At 64.2% G+C, this 22,676-nt stretch overlaps 1 protein-coding gene across 5 annotated transcripts; it reads left to right on the top strand.

Moving 5' to 3' along the window:
- Nucleotides 1-255: 255 nt before the first annotated feature.
- Nucleotides 256-22,426, top strand: ZNF710 (zinc finger protein 710). 5 transcript variants are annotated; one of them, XM_063170071.1, is made up of 5 exons: nt 256-460; nt 18,571-20,020; nt 20,610-20,801; nt 21,219-21,393; nt 21,621-22,426. In XM_063170071.1, exons 2-5 carry the CDS (start codon nt 18,599-18,601, stop codon nt 21,791-21,793), a joined length of 1,962 nt encoding a protein of 653 aa, XP_063026141.1. In that variant the 5' UTR covers nt 256-460; nt 18,571-18,598; the 3' UTR covers nt 21,794-22,426. The 5 variants fall into 5 exon arrangements, with proteins under 5 accessions (XP_063026141.1, XP_063026142.1, XP_063026140.1 ...); XM_063170072.1 differs by lacking the exon at nt 256-460 and adding an exon at nt 2,322-2,398; XM_063170070.1 differs by lacking the exon at nt 256-460 and adding an exon at nt 16,804-16,864.
- Nucleotides 22,427-22,676: the final 250 nt, after the last annotated feature.

Raw genomic sequence — 22,676 nt, forward strand, 5'->3', positions numbered from 1 at the left:
GCCGGGGCGGGCTCCTCGCAGCCCGACGGGGCGGACGGGCAGGCCTGGAGCCGGGATGCGGCGGCCGCTGCCCGCGCCGCGACCACCGGGACCACCGCGACCACCGGGACCGCTGCTCCCCGCGCGCGCCGCCAGGGGGCGCGCCAGCCCCGCCGCGACCGGCGCAGGGGCGGGGCTATGTGCTGGACCACGCCCTCTTTTAAAGGGCCAGCGACTCTGTCTGCCCGAAGGGCACGGGCGGGGCAGAGCTCACGGGCCGCTGCCCGGTCCCGCCTCCCCCAGCGCGGGCACACACCGGCCAGGGCCCGCAGGAACGCCTTGCCCTGGCGACTGTGAGAACAGGGCGGGGCAGTCCCGCGGGGCACCGGGCGCTAGCCACGGGCCCTAACCCGGAGGGCACGAACACGGCTCCTCGGGACCGGCGGGCACGGCGGGGGACATGGAGGGCAGGGAGAGCAGGGTCAGTGCGCGCCGCGCGGGGCGGGGAGGAACGGGGAGGGGAACGGGAGGAACGGCGGGACCGGCGGCGGCACACCGCGCGTCCTGATTGGCTGCGGCGGCTGCGGCCCCGGGCCTCCCCCTTCCGATTGGCTGAGACAGCAGCCTCATGAATCCGCGTTCTGATTGGCTGTGATGGCCGCATCCGTCTGAATCCGCGTTCTGGTTGGCTGAAGTGGCCGCATCCTTCTGAATCCGCGTCCTGATTGGCTGAAGCGGACGGGCAGCGGCTCCGTGACAGCCGGCGGTGCCGGGGCCGGCCCGGGCCCGCTCCGGGTCCCGCTCCCGCTCCCGCTCCGGGTCACACGGCGCACCTCGCTCTGTTCCCCGCTCCGTGCCCCGCTCTGCGTCCCGCCCTGTTCCCCGCTGCGTGTCCCGCTCCGTGCCCCGCTTTGTTCCCCGCTCCGCGTCCCACCCGAGCCCTGCCCGGTGCCGCGCTCCGTGCCCCGCTTTGTGCCCCGCTCCGTGTCCCGCTCGGTGCCCCGCCGGGTGCAGCTCCAGGCACAGCCCCTGGCCGGGCGCCTCGGGATGCAGAGCCGCGAGCCTCCTGCGCCCCGTCCCTCTGGGCAAATCCCAGTGCGGGCAGAGCCGTCTGCGGCCACGTGCGGGGCGAGGCCGGCCGGGCACTGCGGAGGGAAGCGGCGTTCGGGGACCGGGGGCACCGGCGGCTCCGGGCCGGGCAGCAGCGGGACGTGACGGGATGCTGGGCGGCCGCAGACAGGCGGGGGGGTGTGAGCACCGGCAGGGGCAGCGGGAACAGGGCAGGGAGCTCAGTTTTCACCACGAACGCACACAAAAACAAACCAGGAAAGCAGAAGTGAGCCCAGACAAAGGGCTGCGTGTGGAGACTGACTCTGCTGCGATTAGTCCGGCCGGCGCCACCTGCTTCCATGGAGATGAGAATCTCCCGACACACCAGCCGAATCACGGCTGCCTCCGCACGCTCCTTCTGCTGTGGGGAGGAGACCCTCCTCCTCCTCTTCTTCCTCCTCTACCTCCTCTTCTTCCTCCTCTACCTCCTCCTCCTCCTCACGATTGGGAGCCAAGCCTGCAGCCCGCAGATCCTTGGCTGGTGCCACCCACTGTCCTTCCCGTGCCACATCTCACCCCATCCCTCCCTTTGGGGGCCAGCGGCCTCCTGCCGCCCCATCCCCACAGCCACGGAGCCCAGCCTCTCCCTCTGCCTTCTTGGGGCAGCCAGCAGCACCCCTTTTCCCAAACCCTCCAACTTCCGAATCTCCTGCTCCCCTCCCACACCACATCCCATCTCGCTCCCTGCTCCTGCCACCCCCGTGGCCTTTCCCTCCGCCTCTTTGTGTTGGGTGAACAGCATCCCCCAAACCCCTCCAATTCCTGTCACACCCCTCATTCCTCTCCTCCCGTTTCGGGGGAGAGGGGAGTCCTTGCCATCAATCCCTACAAGCTATTTGGGCCGCACATGACCTTTCCCACCGCCGTGGCGGAGGAGAGCGACGCCCGGCTGGCCCTGGGTGTGCTGAGGAGGTCACCCCCTCCTCGGCATCATTCCGTGGGGCCACAGCCCCCGGAATGGGGGGTCACGTAGAGAATGGGCCCCGTGCTGCGGGAGGGGACACAATGCAGGGTCACTGTGGGCACAGGGACCGCTCCCAGCCCGCTGCCCCCGCCTCCGACCCCCCCGGACCGGGACCGGGACCGGGACCGGGGGCGGCCCCGGCTCCGGCGGACGGCGCTGCTGCAGCGGGGGGGCGGTTCGCCGTGCTCGGGCAAGTTGAGGAGGGGGAGGAAGATGAAGGGCGGGCGAGTTAGGAGGAGCTGCTTTGCATCCCTTCACGTCAGCCCTGCCTCATTCCCTCCTTCTTCCTTCCTGCGCACCCAGCGCCGGGCCCGGAGCCGCCGCCGCCGCCCCGTGGAGCCGCCGGTGAGTCCTCACCGGACCCCCCGTGCCCCCGGAGCCCCCCCAGCGGCCCCGCCGCCCGAGGGGCACAGCCGCGGGGACCCCGCGCCGCCGCCGCCGCCGTCCTGCCCCGCGCCGCCGCGCCGGGAGCGATGGCGGCGGGAGGCACCGGGCGGAGCGGCGCGGACGGCGGGTCCCGGTCCGCCGCCCCTCCGGGACCCCCCCCGGAACTTTCCCGTGGCCGCGCTCAAACTTTCCCGGCCCGGAAAGTTGCGGGAGGGCGCGGGGCGGGGGCCGTGACCTGTTGCGGGCGGGGGGAGCACCGGGAGGGCCCCGCACCGGGAGCGATGCTCGGGCCGGGCCCGCACCGCGGCCCCGCTCCCCGGCCCTGCCCCGGTTCCCGCAGTTTCCCGGGTTTGCGAGCCCCCAGCGGGAGCGGTCCCGGGTGGGGCCCCGTTCGCGGCGGCGGAGTGCTGCGGGCAGTGCGGGAGGCTCCGGGCCGCTCCCGCACCGGGCGGGTCCCGCTCCACCTTCAGCCCCGGAGCACCCCGGGGTGTCCCCGTGTGGCAGCTCCGGGGGCTCCGTGGGGACTGGGGGGCCTTTGAGCTCTGCGCCCAAACAAGGGACCGCGGGGAGCTCTGGCCTTAACAGGGTGTGATGGATAAATTAGTGATAATGAATTAATTAGTCGGGCATTAGGATTTTTCTTGTGAGCAGCTGGGTAGGAAGAGAAGGGTGACCAGGGAGAATAGGGGCAGCCTGATCTGCCCTGGAGTGGATCCTGACCCCACGCCACGTCCAAAGCCTGCAGCTCCATCAGACTCTGTTCCCCACGCCCGGTTGCTGCCCCACGCCACAGCCCTGTGTCTGTCCCGTGGCACTGTCTGCTCCCCACACGGTGCTCCCGGGCTGGCCTCGGTCACTGCTCTCGCCCCGGTTTGAGCTGTCCCCCCCGAGCTGTGGGTCCCAGCGGCTCCCCCAGGGCACAGCTGGGTGCGGTGGGTGCTGTGGGGGCCCAGGCTGGCCACAGGGTTGCACAAACACACCCTGGGCCGGGGGCAGGCTCCAGGCGTGGTCCCGGGTGCCCAGGCCCCGGCTGGCCGTGGGGAGCAGCGGCTGGGGCGGTGCTGGCCGGGTGTGCCCGTGCCCTGCTGCCACCCTGGTGCCAATGTCCTCACTGCCTGGAACGGGCACGTCCCCTCGCCTGGGCCCAGCTCCTCTCCTCGGGCAGCCCTGCGTTGTGCCCTCTCTGTGGGTCACACTGTGTCCCCCAAAAGGGGAAACAGGAGCTCTGCTGCACCCCAGCACAGCCCCACACCTGGGGGTGCCCCTCAGGGTCAGACACGGGCCCCTGCGGCAGGGAGTGGTCACCTCTGGTGGTGCAGGTCACGGCTCATGTTGGCACTTTGGGCTTGGTTTAATCCCCAGAAGGTGTTTGTTCGGGCAGTGTTACTGGGCCATTTTAATTTATCAGCGAGTTTGGGAGTCACGGTGTGGACAGGGAGGAGCGCAGGCGCTGCCTGGCTCTGCTCTCCGGCTGGGAGTGCTGAGGAATCTCCAAAGCAGCGAGTTTGTGCTGCCAGGAGCACGCCAGCATCCCAGCCCGTGAGGGACAGGCTGCCTGCCCTCCTTTATTTCCTTATTCCTGGTGGGGGAGTCCGCCCAGCTCAGCCCCGGCTCCGGGCACGTCCCTGGGGCTGCCAGCCTGGAGCCGGGCGGGCACGAGGGGCAGCCTTGTGCCAGGGGGGTTCTGCTGGCTTTGTGGCCTCTGCCGCCCGCTCCCGGTCTGGTTCCCCGAGCCCCGCACAGTGCCCCTGTCTGGGCTCAGGTGCCCGCTCCTGGAATGCTCAGGGCGCGGGTGCCACGGAGGTGGGGCGGTGGGGCTGGAGGAATGCTGCAGGATGGCTGGGATGGGGTGTGCCCAGCAGTGCCAGCAGTGCCCAGTAGTGCCCAGCAGTGCCAGCAGTGCCCAGTAGTGCCCAGCAGTGCCAGCAGTGCCCAGCAGGGCCAGCAGTGCCTGGCAGTGCCCAGCAGTGCCAGCAGTGCCAGCAGTGCCCATCCTGTCCCTGTGTGCTGCCTGTGGCTGGAGTCCCCAGTGTGAGTCATGCCCTTCCCAAAGGGCTTGGCCTAGGGCACAGAGACCATGGTCAGTGTTCTCCCTTTGTTCCTCTGTCCCACATTTTCCCCTCAGCCCCCTGCACCCCCTCCCCTCCTGCTCCTCCCCCTGGCTGTGGGTCGCAGTGGGGCTGGTGTGGGAGAAGCCCTGGCACAGCCCGTGCCCAGCATGGCATTCCCTCAGCCCCAGTTCCTGCCCAGGCACGGGGAAATGTGCGTGTCAGAGGGGAGGGAGGTGCTGCTCAGAGCTGTGGAGGAAGGCTGTGTTTGTGTGTACATGGGGGTCTGTGTTGTGTTTGTGTGTTTGGGGTCTGTGTTTGTGTGTTTGGGGGTCTGTTTGTGTGTTTGGGGCTCTGTGTTTGTGTGTACGTGGGGGTCTGTGTTTGTGTACATGGGGTCTGGGGTCTGTGTTTGTGTGTCTGGGGCTCTGTGTTTGTGTGTTTAGGGGTCTGTGTTTGTGTGTTTGGGGGTCTGTGTTTGTGTGTTTCGGGTCTGTGTTTGTGTGTTTGGGGTCTGTGTTTGTGTACATGGGGGTCTGTGTTTGTGTGTTTGGGGTCTGTGTTTGTGTACATGGGGGTCTGTGTTTGTGTGTTTGGGGGTCTGTGTTTGTGTGTTTGGGGTCTGTGTTTGTGTGTTTGGGGTCTGTGTGTGTTTGGGGTCTGTGTTTGTGTGTACATGGGGGTCTGTGTTTGTGTGTCTGGGGCTCTGTGTTTGTGTGTTTGGGGTCTGTGTTTGTGTACATGGGGTCTGTGTTTGTCTGTCTGGGGTCTGTGTTTGTGTGTTTCGGGTCTGTGTTTGTGTGTACATGGGGGTCTGTGTTTGTGTACATGGGGTCTGGGGTCTGTGTTTGTGTGTCTGGGGCTCTGTGTTTGTGTGTTTGGGGGTCTGTGTTTGTGTGTTTGGGGGTCTGTGTTTGTGTACATGGGGTCTGTGTTTGTGTGTTTGGGGGTTTGTGTTTGTGTGTACATGGGGGTCTGTGTTTGTGTGTTTGGGGTCTGTGTTTGTGTACATGGGGTCTGTGTTTGTGTACATGGGGTCTGTGTTTGTGTGTTTGGGGGTCTGTGTTTGTGTGTTTGGGGTCTGTGTTTGTGTGGACATGGGGGTCTGTGTTTGTGTGTTTGGGGTCTGTGTTTGTGTGTACATGGGGGTCTGTGTTTGTGTGGACATGGGGTCTGTGTTTGTGTGTTTGGGGGTCTGTGTTTGTGTGTACATGGGGGTCTGTGTTTGTGTGGACATGGGGTCTGTGTTTGTGTGTTTGGGGGTCTGTGTTTGTGTGTACATGGGGGTCTGTGTTTGTGTGGACATGGGGGTCTGTGTTTGTGTACATGGGGTCTGGGGTCTGTGTTTGTGTACATGGGGGTCTGTGTTTGTGTACATGGGGGTCTGTGTTTGTGTGTTTGGGGTCTGGGGTCTGTGTTTGTGTGTTTGGGATCTGTGTTTGTGTGTTTGGGGTCTGTGTTTGTGTACATGGGGTCTGTGTTTGTGTACATGGGGTCTGTGTTTGTGTGTTTGGGGTCTGTGTTTGTGTTCATGGGGGTCTGTGTTTGCACACAGGGGCTGCTCTGCTCGCCCGCCTGCAGCCTCAACAGAGGGCTCTCCCCCCAGAGGGAACAAGCAGTGATGAACTTTCTGTCCCAAACTTTAAATGAAAGGGGAGAAACACGAGTTGACTTTTCCAGGCCTTTCCGTGCAGCTGTCCATCTGTTGTTTGAGTGACAGTCGGGTATTTCTGGTGCAAATTCACAGGAACAGTGTGTCAGCACCTGTGGACGGCTCTGCAGTGTCCCGTGCTGTCACCTCCTGCTCCGCAGAGGGTTTGGGCCCTGTTCCCTGCAGAGTGCCACAGGTTTTAGTTAAAGTGACCCGTGCCCAGGCGCTCTGCCGTGCCCAGCAAAGACAGACTCACGGGAAGTTGGGGTGAATGTTCTCCAGACTGGCTCCAGGGATAACCCAGGACAGTGCTGGCTGTGAGAGCAGGGAGGGCTGGTGGGACAGGGCGCGTCCTGTGGCCCTGGAGATCCATCACCACATTGCCCCAAGCCCCATCCAGCTGGACCAGCAGGGCTCGGGCAGCCACAGCTTCTCCGGGCAGCCTGTGACAATTCCCTGCCCTCGTCAGTCTGGTGCCACCCTTCCTGGCACGCCAGGTCCCTGTCCCCGGTCCCCTCTGGCTCTCTTGGAGCCCCTTTGGGCGCTGAGGGAGCCCTGGTCACCCTGCAGGTGTCCCCTCTGCAGACATTGCTCGGGCAGGGCCGTGCTGGGCAGTGTGGGCAGGAGGAAGCAGCCCTGCTCATTGTTCTGCTTCCACTTCTCCTCCGTGGGGAGCTGCCAGGTGCCCGGGCAGTGCCCAGCCCCACGTGGAGCTGTGGGACAGCAATTTCCTGGGGCCTGTGGGTGGGAGCCACCAGCAGCCCAGGGTGGGACAGGGAGGGACGGTGAGGGGCTGCTGGGGGGCTCCTCCTGCCCCTGAGCCCCCCAGCACTGCCCCGGTGCCCCCGGGCACGGCTGGCACTGCCCCGGCCCTCAGAGCCGCCCAGGCTGGAGCCCACGGCCTGCCCGTGCTGGGGCTGGCCTGACAAGGAGAACGGGGAGGAAGGACGGGCAGAGCTTCCAGAGGAAGAGTGCTCAGCACTGCCTCTAAATTTATCTTTCCTGTTTCTCAGCAGCAGCAGCAGCATTGTCTCATGCCCATTCTCTGTGGTGCCAGGCGTTGTTCTCCCCTGTCCCTCTCACCGTGTTATCCCGGTTTAACCAGCTCTGTCTCTCCCCCTCTTTCGCTTTCAAGTTTCAATCCTGGTGAGCTCCTGGCTGCTTTCCCCTCCTCTCAGCCCCGGTCTGTTCCCACACCCACCCTCCCAGGGCCCTCCCCATGTCCCGCAGCCCCAGCCCTGCCCTGGGGGTTAAACTGGGGACTGGGTGGTTTCCAGTTCCCCTGGGCTCAGGACTAGAGCCCAGGAGCAAGCTGGAGAGCAGGGGTGGGAGCTTTCCCTTTGTCCAGCCCGTGGTGGGCTGCTCTGAAGGGAGAGCTTCTCCTTGGAACCATTTGGTCTGACAGGACCTTTGAGATCACAGAAGCCTCAGGGCAGCCTGGCCTGCTCTGAGCCTCCCCAAGGGATGACCAGGGATGCCCTGGGCTGGCTGGGTGGATTGGGGACACCCTGGGCTGGCTGAGCAGATGCCAGTGCCCCCCAGTGTCCCCAGTGCCCCTCAGTGTCCCCAGTGCCCCCCAGTGTCCCCAGTGACCCCCAGTGCCCTCTGTGCCCCCCAGTGCCCTCAGTGCCCCCGGTGCCCTCAGTGCCCTCTGTGCCCTCTGTGCCCCCAAGTGCCCCCAGTGTCCCCGGTGCCCTCAGTGCCCCCAGTGCCCTCTGTGCCCTCTGTGCCCCCAGTGCCCGTGGTGCTCTCAGTGCTCCCAGTGTCCCCAGTGCCCTCAGTGCCCCCAGTGCGCTCTGTTCCCCCAGTGCCCCCCAGTGCCCTCAGTGCCCCCCAATGCCCCCGGTGCCCCCAGGCCAGGCTCACCCAGCACTGGCTCTGTTTTCAGGAGCAGCCCCGAGCTGCAGGGCCCTGGGCAGTGCTCCCAGGGGTGTCGGGTTCTGTCCCTGTGCCCTGTCCAGCCGCTGACACTCTGCACAGCAGTGCCAGACCCGTTCTTCCAACTCCTTTGCAAAAGATAAATATGTGTGTTTTTGTGTAAAATCCTGGCCTGTGCCCGGAGTCAGGAGCCCTGCAGGAGCTTTCACAGCATGATGACACACAAAAGCACGCGGGCAATAAGCGGGAATGGCATTCCACCCTGGCCCTGCGAGCAGCAGCCGAGTGCTCTGCTCTGTGGCTCTCAGAGGTGCTGGCCATGCAGACAGACCTGGTGCTGTGGGGCAGCAGCACAGCCGGCTCTGGGTCAGCCCTGGCTGGGAATTCATGCTCTGCCGCCGGCAGGGTCCTCTGTCCGGTGCCTCCTGCTCCGAATGTCCAGCCCAGCCTCCAAACACTCGTCCCTGACCTGCTCGGCTGTGCAGAGAGGGATCTGAAACCTTTCCCACCGTGGGGATGTGAAAGTGGAAGTGGTGTTGGCAGCTGTGCAGCCGGGTTTGTTCTGTAACGGGGCACACGTCAGGGAGCCTCACTGCTGGGCAGTGGGAGTGGGGCAGTGCCAGGTGGGCGTCCAGAGCCCGGCGCGGGTGTCAGGGGCTCGGTGCGCCCCAGCTGCTGCCGTGCCTCCTCCTGCCGTGGTGGGAAGCTCTGGTTCCCTGCCCTGTGTCCCCTGGGGCTGTGCGAGGTGGCACTCGCTGTGTGTGGGTGTCCCTGCCCTGCAGCCCCTGCCTTCCCCAGCACAGCCTCCAGCAGGCACACGCGTGGCACATTACCCGCTTGAGTGTTAATTATCACGCTCAAATTAGCGCCCCTCAGCTGTGATTAACTCATTAACCAGCCCTGTGCAGGGACAGCAGGGTGGCAGAGCTCAGTGTGCCCGGCTGTGGGCACAGCAGCCCTGGCATTGCAGCCCTGAGCAGGCACAGGGAGGGTGGCAGAGCTCAGCAATGCCCGGCTGTGGGCACAGCAGCCCTGGCAGCCCCAGCTCTGCAGGATCCCTCTCTCCAGGCTGGGATGAGCTGCAGGAGAGCAGTGGGAGCTGCCTGTGCTGTGATGAGGCTCCTGAGTGCTGGGGCTGGGCTCTGGGCTGCAGGGCTCAGGGGTGCTCCTGGGACACTGAACCTGTCAGCACAGGTATTGCTGTGTTCACCTTCCTCAGTGCCCCTGGTGCCAGGATCTGTGCCAGCCCTGGGTCTCCATTTCTCTGTCCTCGCAGCCCAGCACAGGGCAGAGCCTGGGGACACAGGGACAGAACCAGGAGCCACTGTCCTGCAGAATGGATGGGCTCCACACATGGAAATACCAAAACTGAAATTGTTCCAGGCATAAGGGCAGAGATGCTCTGGAAAGTGACACCCTCAAGTGAGAGCCTTCCCACTGTGGGGATCTTCCCTTGCACCAGAGCAGCTTTCACATCCCTGTGTTCCCTTTGGGGTGACACACATCTCCCATTTGTACCATTTTGGGTTGATTTTCCCCTTTTACAGCCAGCTGGGCAGCACACACCAGGATTCCTGAGCTCCTCCTGCCTGTGCGTTGTCTCCTCAGAGCTCTGGCCACGTTTATGGCTCTGCCCCAGAGTCCCAGCAGTTTGTGATTAACCACAGCTGGGGATGCTGAGCAGGAGCTCAGCAGGGCTGGTGCCACATGGAGTGGGGACGTTGCTGTCACCCTCAGCCCGGGCTGCCCCGGGGTCTGTGCAGGGCCCCAGGGAGCTGTTGGCCCTGCCCCAGAGCACCCGCTGTCCCGGGGGCTCCATCTCCCTCTGTCCCCGTGCCAGCCCTGCTCTGCCCCGCACCCCGGTTCCTTTGGGCCCTTTGGGCGCTCCGGTGCACCCCACAGCCAGGCTCTGTTAGCCCTGCCTCTGCAGAGGGTGCCGCGGGAGCAGGGGCAGTGCTGGGCACACACACCCAGCCCCGTTGGTTCTTGCAGGCAGGGCTGGGCGCTGGCAGGGATTTCAGGGCAAAGGGGCTGCACCCACGCTTTGCCCTCTGCTCCCTGCAGGGCCCAGCGCAGCCCCAGGGCCTGGGTTTGCCCCTGCCGCAGCCAGCCCTGATCTGTCCTGCAAGGCTTTGGGCTGACCTGGACTCACGCTCGTTCCTGCAGGTTTGTTTGCCCGGGTGTTTGCTCCTGCATTGCCCAGAGGACCAACAGTGAGGTGGTGAAGGCAGTGCCACTGCAGAGTCCCTTTCCTGCTGTCCCCATCTGTGTGTGTGTGAGTGCTGGGTTTGTCAGCGCCTCGGCGCCTTTCAGGGGCTCCGCAAAGAGCAGATTTATTTTCTGCTATGCTGAGAATTAGCTCCCCTTTCTTCCTCTTCCCTCTGCCCCCGCTGGAAAGAGAGAGAATGCAGGGAAGAAGAAAGGATTTCCATCGCGGCGGTGATTGGCACAGCCCTGAATGAGAGGTCATTCCAGCCGGCTCTTTCTTTTCAGGGCCCTTTTTTCCTGCTCCCTGTATTCAGGCTGGCAGCATTCTTTCTTTTCAAAGCTCCTCTGTCTGTCTCTCTCTTCCCCCTCCTTTATTTTTCATCCCTTTTCTTTACTTTTGCTGTCTTTTCATTCTGTTTTTCTCCACCCCCTTGGGGCTCCATTTTTTTCTTTCCCTTTTCCTCTATTCAGTTCCTTTTTTTCTCCTCGCATCTCTTTTGAATAGCTCGGCTATTTTCGGAGAGGAAAGGGACTGTGCCGGGGAGAAGCCGTTGCAGCAAGGAGGAACTTGAAAGTCTTTTCTTTCCCTGTTTATTTCGTTTAAAAGCAAAAATTGTTTTCCAAGGCAGAGCCGGGGTTCTGTGTGGAGCCTTTGAAGGCAGGCTGGGACAGCGGCAGGGCTGGGGCCCGTCTGCTCTGGAGAACCATTCAGTGCCCAGCACCGGGGCCCTGTGCTGCCAGAGGGGCTCCAGGCAGCAGCAGCCCCTCGCCCCCAGCCCTCCCCACACCCCTCACCTGGGCTGGAGGCTCTGGCTGCCTCTGGGCTCGGGGCAGCAGCGTTTGTGGGGATGGGGTGACCGTGATCCCCAAGGGCAGCCCCTGGCGCTCTCTGCTGCAGCACACGCCTGCGTGCAGGGGGAACGGAGGGAGGGTTTGGTGCAAAGGGGAGTGGGGGGCTCACACAGGGGGTCCGTGAGGACACGAGGGGTGTGCCAGCTGTGCAGGGGACAGCTGTGCAGGGGACAGGTGTGCATGGCCAGCTGTGCAGGTGCCAGCTGTGCGGGTGCCAGGTGTGCATGGCCAGGTGTGCATGGCCAGCTGTGCAGGTTCCAGCTGTGCATGGCCAGGTGTGGAGGTGCCAGCTGTGCAGGTGCCAGGTGTGCATGGCCAGCTGTGCGGGTTCCAGCTGTGCATGGCCAGGTGTGCACGGCCAGCTGTGCGGGTGCCCCTCGGTGTGCCCGGTGCCTGCGCTCAGGCCAGAGGTACACAAGGTGCCAGGCTCCCCAGAGCAGTGGCAGGAGGGGTCCCACACCCCGGCCCAGGGCCCGGGGGTCCCGTGGCTCTGAGGAAAGCAGGTGAGCCTCAGCAGGTGAGCCTCAGCAGGTGAGGCTGGGCCGTCTCTGCTCCAGGTGCCCCCAGAGCTCGGCTCGCCGTCCCCGCTGCCCCGGTGCCCTGGTGCTGTGCTCTGGGAGGGCAGGCCTGGAGCATGGTCAGTTTGCTGTGCAGTTGAGGGAGGAGGGCTTGAGGCACAGCAGCTCCTTGGGAAGGCAGGTGGGGCCAGGAAGAATCCCCTTCCCAAACGCTCCCTGCCTGGGCACCGCTCTGGGCATGAACCACCGGCGGCTTTGGGGCAGCTTCAGTGGGGCTTTGGCATGGTGTTGATGCAGCTTTGGTGAGGTTTTGGTGAGGTTTTTGTGCACCTTTGCCTGCCCACAGACCACCCCAGCATTTGCCCTGGCTCAGCCCACACAAGGTTCCCAAAGAGACCTCCCCGAGCAGGGACAGCTCTGGTGGCCACAGGCCTGCTCTGCTGGCCTCCTGGCTGTGCCACCACACAGGGGTGCCATGGAAGGGCCTGGCTGTGCCAGCACACAGGGGTGCCATGGAGGGACCCCCAGTCAGAGCCAGGCTCCCTTCCCTGCCCCTTCACCGCCCCAGAGCCGCCTGCCTTCCTCCCCTCGTTCCCTTGCCCCCTGCCCAGTGGATGCAGCCAGGACTCTGGTTTTCAGGAAACGCCTTTCCCACGTGGATTGTGGTCTCCCCTTGTTTGGCTGTCACACAGAATTTGAGGGGGAGCTGCTGACTTGCGTGCTGGCTGTGTTGGGATCGTGGAGTCAGGGATTCCCACATCTGGAGGGCCCTCAGGGATCACCTGTCCCGTCTTTTCTGGGAGAAGTCCAGACTGGGCCAGAGGGGCTGCAGGTCAGGGCGGTCAGGGGCTGCAGGAGGGTGGCAGGGCACTGTCACCCCGCTGTCCTTGGCCACCTTTGGGTGGGGGCTGCGGGAGGGCAGAGCGGGGCCAGGGCCCGTGGTTAATTAAACAGATCATTCCTTTAAAGCGAGATCCAAATAATTGTAACCCTGAGATAGAGAAGGCATTGGAGGAGATGAAATGGGAGAGAGAGAGAAAGGAAGCAAAGGACAGAGGTTCAGAATGGAGAGGGAGATTAGGAGAGAGATGAAAGAGAGAGGAGAAAGATAAGAGGGAGAGAGGGGACAGATCTGGCGCGAGATGGGCGTTGCCAGGGAAACGGGAGGAATGAGGGAGCAATGGAGGGATGGAGGAGCAGAGGATACGGGGGGTGGGGAGCGAGGGATGGAGGGGCACAGGGATGGAGGGGCACAGGGATGGAGGGGCTGAGGGATGGAGGGGCTGAGGGATGGAGGAACAGGGATGGAGGGACAGAGGGATGGAGGGGCTGAGGGATGGAGGGGCTGAGGGATGGAGGGGCTGAGGGATGGAGGGACAGGGATGGAGGGACTGAGAGAGGAACAGAGGGATGGAGGGACAGAGGGATGGAGGGGCAGGGATGGAGGAACAGAGGGATGGAGGGGCAGAGGGGTGGAGGGGCACAGGGATGGAGGAACAGAGGGATAAAGCCCCAGTGTCAGAAGCAGGAAAAGGGGAATTTCCAGCAGAACAGGAAGCAGGATGAGGTGTCACAGCTCAGCACAGGTGCCTGTGTGCTGGGAAGAGCATTTGGGATGGCAGCGGCAGCCCCTGCTGCACCCCAGTGCCAGGGCTGATCCTGGATCCCCGGGCAGATAACGGAGGAACCAGGCAGCTCTGTGCTCATCACACTTGTTCTGCAGCACTGGAAACCTCTAGCTCTTGGCAACCATTCCCTTTTCCCTCCCAGTCAGGGTTTGCCAATAACCATACATTTTCAAAGGGGCAAATATTCACCTCTGACTGATGGACACGGTGATCAGAGTGAGAATATCCCAGTTCTGTGGAATGTTTGCTAAACCATCACCAGCACCTCTCTGCAAGCCCCGGGTTGTGTCCCTTGTCCTGTGAAGCCAAAGCCCCCAGAGGCTGCTCCTCCTGCACCCAGAGGCTTCAGGGACACTGTGGTGCCACTGCCTGGGGATTGTGGCTCCCTGAGCCACTGACAGTGCAGGTTTCTTTCTTCTGGAGAAGTTTTCCTTAAAACAAAAGTTTTCCTTTGAAAATGTAGTTTGACAGTATCTGGTGTGGAGACGCTGACTGAATTTAAACAGGTGTTTGTTTTCTGCGGCTGCTGCCCGTTTCTCAGAGGTTTGGCTCATTTTTGCAGCAGTTCCTCTGTACCAGGGTCAGTTCTGGGGCAAGAAGTGCCAGTTTCGGTTCTGCCACGGCGTGTGGGTCAGCCCCTGGCACACAGCACCAACAAGAGCCAGGGCCAGCAGTGCAGCCAAGGTGACCCCCAAATCCCTGGGCTGGGGCAGGGCAGACGTGCTCGGTCGGGTTTAAGAATAATTTTAGTTGTGATTTTCAGGAGAACAACATTTTTCTTTTTGGAATTGTGGGGGGTTGAGCAGCTTTATGTGAAATCTGCAGGCAAGATGAAAGCCTGTTTTCCCCTTTATTAAATTTAAATGAAGGCTGCTTTTGAGAAAGAAAGGAAAATAAAATCAAAGGTTTTCTCACAAATATCAGATACATTATCAGCCATTTTCTGGTAAGAAGTCTTGAACAGGTTTACTCCCCCCTTTCCCAGTGAGAGCCCTGCAATGGGGTCCTGCAATGGGGGTAGCCAGGAGCAGCTCCTAAATGTCCTCTGTGCCGTGGCACCGGGCTTGTTAGGCGGCCTGGGAAGCTGTGCAGGGTCGGGTGACACAAAGTGCTGCAGGTGCCAGCTCTGGGCACTTGGCACTGGCACTGGGCACTGAGCTCTGGCACTGGCACTGGGCTCTGGCACTGGGCACTGGGCATTGGGCTCTGGCACTGGGCACTGGGCATTGGGCACTGGCACTGGGCTCTGGCACTGGGCACTGGCACTGGGCTCTGGGCATTGGGCACTGGGCTCTGGCACTGAGCTCTGGGCACTGGGCTCTGGCACTGGCACTGGGCTCTGGCACTGGGCACTGGGCATTGGGCACTGGCACTGGGCTCTGGGCACTGGGCATTGGGCACTGGGCTCTGGCACTGGGCACTGGCACTGGGCTCTGGCACTGGGCACTGGCACTGGGCTCTGGGCATTGGGCACTTGGCACTGGGCACTGAGCTCTGGGCACTGGCTCTGGGCACTGGGCTCTGGCACTGGGCACTGGCACTGGGCATTGGGCACTGGGCTCTGGGCACTGGCACTGGCACTGGGCACTGGCACTGGGCATTGGGCACTGGGCTCTGGGCACTGGGCATTGGGCACTGGCACTGGGCACTGGCACTGGGCTCTGGGCACTGGGCTCTGGGCACTGGGCTCTGGGCATTGGGCACTGGCACTGGCACTGGGCACTGGCACTGGGCTCTGGGCATTGGGCACTGGGCTCTGGGCTCTGGGCATTGGGCACTGGGCTCTGGGCATTGGGCACTGGGCTCTGGCACTGGCACTGGGCACTGGCACTGGGCTCTGGGCATTGGGCACTGGGCTCTGGGCATTGGGCACTGGGCTCTGGCACTGGCACTGGGCACTGGCACTGGGCTCTGGGCACTGGCACTGGGCTCTGGGCTCTGGCACTGCCCTGCCCCTGCCAGGCTGGGTGGGCTCCTGCTCGCCTGCTGGGGGCTGCTGCTCCCTGGGAGAGCTCAAATCCATCCCCAAACCCTCTGGATTTGGGTACTGGGCCTCCCTTCCCTGCAGCAATGGTTGGGTGAGGGCTGGTGGGTGCTGCTGCCTCTGGGCTGCTGAGGGGAGCTGGGAGTGGGGCCAGCTGGCAAACGAGGGTCACTAATTGGTCACTAATTGGTCACTAATTGGTCACTAACCCCTCCCGGAGGCTGTGGGGCAGCTGGGGCCGTGCTCCCCCCCAGAGCCGCTCTGGGGCCATGGCTTGGGTGGCTCTGGGCTGTGGGTGCTCCCTTAGCTCGGACCCTTTGGGTCTCAGGTGTTACAGGCAAAGCTGTGGGTGCCAAGGTGAGGCTGCTGTGGGCCAGATGAAATGTTTGAATCCATGCTGCCCAGCTGAGGATTTACCAGGCTCTTATCTCTAGAGCAGTGGTGCTAGCTGAGGTGGGTGGGGTGGCACAAGGACTGGGCAGGTGGGTGAAACCGAGGGAGGTAAAACAGCGAAGGGAAGGGAAATGTGTCCACAGACACAGCACTTAGCCCGGTGGCTGGGAGATCTGAATCCAGCAGGGAATGTGCTGGGAGTGGAGAGCCTGGTGTGCAGATGCTGCTGCCACAGTGGCCCAGAGTGAGAGAAGTGAGTGTCTGGGGAGCTAATCATGGAGCAAGAGAGGGAAATAGAAGTAAAATAGCACAAAGAAGTGAAAGCCATGAAAAACCCTATTGTGGGTGAGCAGGTGTGAGTGAGGAGCTGGTGGAGACTCTGAGGGGGCAGCCAGGGCAAGGGAGGGCAGGGTCTGCAGGATGTGCCAGGGCAGAGCCTGGATCTTCCCTGATGTGTTGGGAAACACGGGAGCAGAGATTGCACCAAAACTAAACCTTGGAGTGGGAGGAGAAATGAAGAAAGAACCCCAAATTTCACAACCCCAGCGCTCAGGGCCAGCAGGCCCCAGTGCTGTCCCAGGTGCATGGCGGGGCAGGTGGGTGAGTGGGCTGGGAGCCGGGCCCTGCCGCTGGCACGGGGGACACTGCCTGTGTCACCCCCGTGGGACGGGGCTGGCAGTGAGGGCCTGAGCCCGGTGAGGGCCTGGGCCCGAGGGAGCCGCGCCTGGCGCAGAGGGCTGCCCTGCAGAGCTGCGGGTACCGAGGCTGGAGGAGCGTTCGGTTCCAGCAGCGGCACGGAGGGGCCCGGAGCGCGGGGCTGAGGGGCTGGGCAGCAGGCACCGGGCCCGGCCGGGCCGGAGGAGGTGCTGGGGTCCCTGCCGGGGTCCCCGCTGGGAACAGGAGCCCGTGCGGCGCTCGGGGCTCGGCGTGCCCCGGCCTGGGCACGGTGCTGCTCGGTGCTGGGCCCGGGGCCGTGCCCGGGGTGCAGCGGGGCTGGCAGCGCTCTGCGGGCAGTGTCCCGGCCGTGTCCCGGGCAGCCGGAATACGTGACCCCCCCTCAGTGCCGGGGCGTTGGGCAATGGTGAAATGGTGTTTCCAGCTGCCGCGGCGAGTCCCGGGGCGCGGACAGGGAAGTGAGAGCGGGAAGTGCGGCCGTGCCTGCGCCCTGTTCCTGCTCCCGGTGCTGTTTGTGCAGCTGCGGCTCCGGGCGAAGCTCCTGCGGCGTGTGCCGGGCTCGGGGCGCGATGGAGACCAGCGCCGAGAGGTTTGTGCAGCGCAGGCTTCGGCTTCCCTGCTGAGAGGGCAGCGCGGCCCCTTCCCGCTGCCCAGAGCAGGAATCCGCACTTATTTCCCTTAAAAGCCTCTCTTTTGGGGTGGCTGTAAGGTTCTCTGTACTGCTCTGGGGAACATGTGGGTGCGTTGTTCTCGTCTCGTGGGGCTTGTTTTGGGGGGCAGAGACCCATGGTTGTGCTGGGGGGGCACTGAGCCACCCCTCTGCCCTGCTGGGCTCGTGGGGAGAGCAGCTGGGTCCCCTCTGCCGTGTCCCCAACCCCGTGTCCCCCCTCTGCCGTGTCCCCCTGCCTGCGGGGCAGCTCGGGGCCCCGCGGGACGGGCTCGCAGCTGGCGGGGTGCGGCCCCGGGGCTGCTCCGTGCCCGCCAGCTGCCGCCTCCCTGACCGATCGCTCTTCTTCCTCCCAGCCCTCCTCCTCTTCCCGCCGCCGCCCTCCCCCACTCCGCGCTTTGTTTCGCTGCCTCCGCACTGGCGCTCCCCTCATCCCCTTCCTCCTCCTCCTCCTCCCGCCCCCATCCTCTTCCTCTCCATGTCCCGTCCGCTGTGTCCCTGCCCGCCGGGAAGGAAGGGGTGCCCGGGCAGGCGGGGTACCTGGCTGAGACCTTCCCCCGGCAGCCTGACCCGGGGCCAGGAGCCCCCCGTGCTGTGCCCAGTGCCAGCCCCGCGGTGGCCCAGCAGATGTCAGGGAGCTGAGGAGGGACCCGGTACCCCGGATACCCGGTACCTGCGGGCAGCCAGGCCCCTGTGCTTGGTGCTGCTCCCTTCTCTGCCTTTTCTCACTCTGGTTTGGACCTTCCCCATCCCATCCCCTGCCACGTGCTGTGCCTGGTGTTTGGGGCGCAGGGCAGTGGCATGAGGGGACACTCCTGGGCTGGGCAGGAGCAGAAGCTGCCTGCAGCACGGAGAGAGGCTGACGTCCCCAGCCATGCTCGGGGTCCCTCTAGCCGAGCTGGCTGCAAGGATGCTGCCCAGCACTGTGGGGTTTCCCTTCTCCAAGGCGGAGGTTCATCCCACGATCTCCTCCTGCTCTGGGGTTCTCCTGGGACTGTGACAGGATCTGGCTCAGAATTTATCCGTTTTACCTCCCCCGCAAGATTTCTTTGTTGTAGCTGCAGGAATAATTGTATTTAGGAGAGCACTCCTTCAGCAGGAGGAAGCGGCAGCTCCTGGCTGTCCCCGCTGGGGGAGGGTGCTGTGGTGGCACTGGGAGCCCCAGGGTGAGCGTGCCAGCCTCCAGGGCTGAGCCAGCACAGCCCTGCCTGTGCCAGCCCCACTGCCAGGCTCTGTCCTGGTGGGTCTGGGCCCCGTCCCTCACGCTCCCTGTGCTGGTGCTGCTCCTGCTGGGGCTCAGAGCCACACTCGCACACTCAGCTGTTCCCAAACTGTTGGGTTCCCTGCAGTCACTCTAGGAGCCTGAGGGCATGCAAGCAGCCAGAGTAACAGCCCATCCGGAGAGGCTGAGAGTGGGCACGGATCTCAGCTTCCCTCCTCACCCCAGCCCTACAGTGGGAACCCCTGGGGCCGCTGTGTCCCCACATCCTGGGCTCTGTGGTGCTGGGGGCATCACCGCTGTGGGGCTGGGGTTCCCTGGGGAGGGCAGTGGGGGCTGGCTGAGCCCCTGAGCACGGTGTCTGTGCTGGTGGGTGCCAGGGGCTCAGGGTCGTGTCTCTCCCCCTCAGCCATGACAGCGTAGGCCGGCGGCGAGAGATGGATCGGTTCAGCGAGTGCGGGACGCAGACGGACGCCGTGGTGGTGCTGTCCCTGGCACAGGCTGCCGTGCTGGGCCTGGTGTCCGACAATGAGCTGCTCGGCGCCACCGTCACCCCCACCGGCTTCTTCCCGGGGCTGGCCGGGGAGCAGCTGGACAATGCCGCCGCGGAGCCAGGGGAGCCCGAGGGAGAGGAGCAGGCGCCCGGGGATGGGCAGGACGAGGACGCCCTGGAAGCAGACTGCTCCCTGGAGAAGCATGCCCGCAGGAGGAAGAGGCCGCCCGTGAGGCTGATGCCCAAGGTCAAGAGTGAGAAGGCAGAGGTGGAGGCTGAGCCGCCGTACAGCGCCTCGGTGCCCGGGGACGAGGAGGGCGAGGGGCAGCACGGCCACGCGCCGCAGCCCCCAGAGCCCAGCCAGGAGCCGGCGGTGCAGAGCGGGGCCGTGAAGATGATTGACCTGGGCACCTTCAGCAGGAAGCCCCGGCGGCTGCGGCACCTGCGCCGGCACCGGGAGCCAGAGGGCAGTGAGCGCCGGCACCGCGAGCCGGAGGGCAGCGAGCGCCGGCGCAGGGGCAGCGACCCGGCCGGCGGCACCGGGGGGGCCGCACAAACCGCGGGCACCTTCGAGACGGGGGCTCCGTCCCCCGGGGAGGCCGAGGCCCCCGCGCCAGCGTCCCCCGAGCAGGTGAAGAGCGAGCAGGGCTGTGTGTGGCAGGAGCCGGGCGAGCTGGAGGCGGCCGGCGGCACCAGCGAGCACAGCAGGAAGGCGCAGCTGGACCGGCTGGACATCAACGTGCAGATCGATGACTCCTACCTGGTGGAGGCGGGCGACCGCCAGAAGCGCTGGCAGTGCCGCATGTGTGAGAAGTCCTACACCTCCAAGTACAACCTGGTGACCCACATCCTGGGCCACAACGGCATCAAGCCCCACTCCTGCCCGCACTGCAACAAGCTGTTCAAGCAGCCCAGCCACCTGCAGACCCACCTGCTGACCCACCAGGGCACGCGGCCCCACAAGTGCGGGGTGTGCAGCAAAGCCTTCACGCAGACCAGCCACCTGAAGCGGCACATGCTGCTGCACACCGACATCAAGCCCTACAGCTGCCGCTTCTGCGGCCGCGGCTTCGCCTACCCCAGCGAGCTGAAGGCGCACGAGGTGAAGCACGAGAGCGGGCGCTGCCACGTGTGCGTGGAGTGCGGCCTGGACTTCTCCACGCTCACCCAGCTGAAGCGGCACCTGGCCACGCACCAGGGCCCCACGCTGTACCAGTGCCTGGAGTGCAGCAAGTCCTTCCACTACCGCAGCCAGCTGCAGAACCACATGCTGAAGCACCAGAACGTGCGGCCCTTTGTCTGCACCGAGTGCGGCATGGAGTTCAGCCAGATCCACCACCTCAAGCAGCACTCGCTCACGCACAAGGTAGGGGCTCAGGCTCCTCTGGGGTGCTGCCCTCATCGTGCCCAGAGGAGATGTGCCAGCTCTGCGTGCAGGTGCTTGTGGAGGGGAGTATCCCAGCGCTCCCAGTCTCGGGGGGAGGTGGGTGGTGCAGGTGGGCAGTAGCACCTGTGGCTGGCGTTAGCTGGGGTCACTGACATGCAGTGAGGGGATCCCTGGGACCCAGCCCCTGCCCTTCTGGGGGTTCCCTTCCTCAGGGAGGGAGTTTCAGACCTGCTGCAGGGTAATGTGGGGAGCCCTGTCTGGGAGCTGTCACCGCCCCTCTGGGCACGGTGTGTGTGGGTACTTGCCCTTTTCCTTGGGCTCGTTAATGGGGAGCAATTGGGCTGAGCCCCAGAGCAGAGCTGGCACTCAGCTGCACTTACAGAGCCTGTCCAGCCCCCACCCACAGCCCCTGCACATTGCTGGCCTCAGGCCAGGCTGGGCTCTCAGATACACACCGTGCTGTGCTCAGCACAAGGAGCCCGTCCCTTGCCCATGGGGTCCCTTCTCCACTCCTGGCACCCCTCGTGTGCCCAGTGCCAGGGGTCTGCCCGAGCTCTCCCCCCGGCAGGGCGTGAAGGAGTTCAAGTGCGAGGTGTGCGGGCGGGAGTTCACCCTGCAGGCCAACATGAAGAGGCACATGCTGATCCACACCAGCGTCCGGCCCTACCAGTGCCACATCTGCTTCAAGACTTTCGTGCAGAAGCAGACGCTCAAGACCCACATGATCGTGCACTCGCCTGTGAAGCCCTTCAAGTGCAAGGTACTGGTGGGGCTGGGGCTGGCGGAGCTGGGGTGTGAGAGCACAGGTGCTGCTGTGCTGTGCCCACAGGAGTCTGGCCAGGCTGAGCCCTCGGGCATGGAAGCGCTTTGTGATGCCTCCCCTGCTCACTTGGGCATGGAATATCTGCCCTGAGCTGTGGTGGGAGCGTTGCTGCTGAATGAGAACCAGTGCTTCTCTCTGAGCAGTGTTGGGTGCTCTGGAGCTCCCAGCAGCACCAGCCGGGCATCCCCGCGCAGAGCAGGAGGCGGGAGGGAACCCCATTGTTCTGAGCCGGGAGGGGCTGCAGGAGGGCCGCAGCCCCGTTGCTGTTGCTGGGAGCCCCAGGGCAGCCTGGGGGCCAGGCCTGTGCTGCAGAGCCCTGGCCAGCTCGGGTGACCGCGGGCTCGCTGCCGGCAGGTCTGCGGCAAGTCCTTCAACCGCATGTACAACCTGCTGGGGCACATGCACCTGCACGCCGGCAGCAAGCCCTTCAAGTGCCCCTACTGCTCCAGCAAGTTCAACCTGAAGGGCAACCTCAGCCGGCACATGAAGGTCAAGCACGGGGTGATGGACATCAGCCTGGACAGCCAAGGTGGGTCCCCAGCACGGCGCTGTGACTGCCCCGCAGCCCTGGAGCCGGGCTGGGCCATGCTGGCCGAGGCGGGTTCGCTCTCCTCGCCCAAGGGCCGCCCCACGGGCACCCAGATCCAGCAGGGCTGAGGCTCCCGGGGAGCTGCAGGCTCCAGGCCCAGGCAGGGGGAGCTGCTGGCCCCAGCCCTCCCCGCAGGTGCCTCACTGTGTCCCTGTGCTGACTCCTAGATGCCATGATGGAGCTGGCTGGGGCTGACCACACCGAGCTGGATGGCCAGCAGGAGATGGACGACTTCGAGGAGGAGAACTCTTACGGCTACGGGGCTGTGGGCAACCCCCCAGACGAGCACACGCTGGCCGAGCAGGCCATGAAGGAGATGGCCTACTACAACATGTTGTAGCCCAGGCTGGTGGGGCTGTGGGGGCTTGCTGGGTTAAGAGGGGCTGCAGCACCCAGTCAGGTCCCCCAAGCTGGAGGGATGGCTTCCAACTGGGCTTGGGGAACACAGGGATGTCCAGAAGACTTTGCTGGACCTGCCTTGGCTCTGCTGCTGCCCCCCTTGCCCCTGCCTGCACCCTGCAGCTGCTGACTTGAAGCTGCAGGCAGGGGAGGCGTGACCCAGCAGATCACTGAACGAGTAAGGATGGAAGGGGCTGCTGTGGAGCAAGATGATGAGCATCACTGATTATTCTACCTCCTGGGTCCCCCCTCGGTGCACAGGGGTTCCCCTGACGGGCAGAAGCCCTGCCCGCTGAGGAGGTGGGTTTGCATTTCCCACTCCCCCGGGGCTCTCAGCCCTGTGCCAGGCCCTGGGATGCAGAACAGAGTATTTTCATAGAAGCTCAGGGTGCAGTCAGCGCCCACAGCTCCGGCTCTGGAGCTGCAGCCAGCGGTGGAGCCGGGGGAGGCAAACCCAGCCCAGCCCCAGCAAATGATGGTATTTTGAAAGTAATTTATTTTTTTCAGATGTGCCGCGTGGTTGGTTTTATCTTTTCACTGAGTTCAGTTCCCTTCAACCAATGTGCTTTGTAAACCCGTGTAAGCTGTGTGGTCTGTGTGGGGAGAGGGGGTTGTGAGGGGCTGAGTGGGGTCCTGGGCAGAGGAACTGGCACCCCCTCCTTGCCCCCCAGCTACTCTGGGCTGGAGGGAAAGGCTCTCCCTGGGGCAGCCTGTGAGGTGGGGTTTGCCCCTCCATGCCCAGGGATGTGGCAGGGAAGCAGTGCTTCCCTGGGGCAGTGCTGAGTCTGGCACCACGCTTTGGGCTCTTCACTCTGTGCTGTGGG

This window comes from Melospiza melodia, chromosome 15 (assembly GCF_035770615.1).
Source record: "Melospiza melodia melodia isolate bMelMel2 chromosome 15, bMelMel2.pri, whole genome shotgun sequence".
NCBI lineage: Eukaryota > Metazoa > Chordata > Aves > Passeriformes > Passerellidae > Melospiza > Melospiza melodia.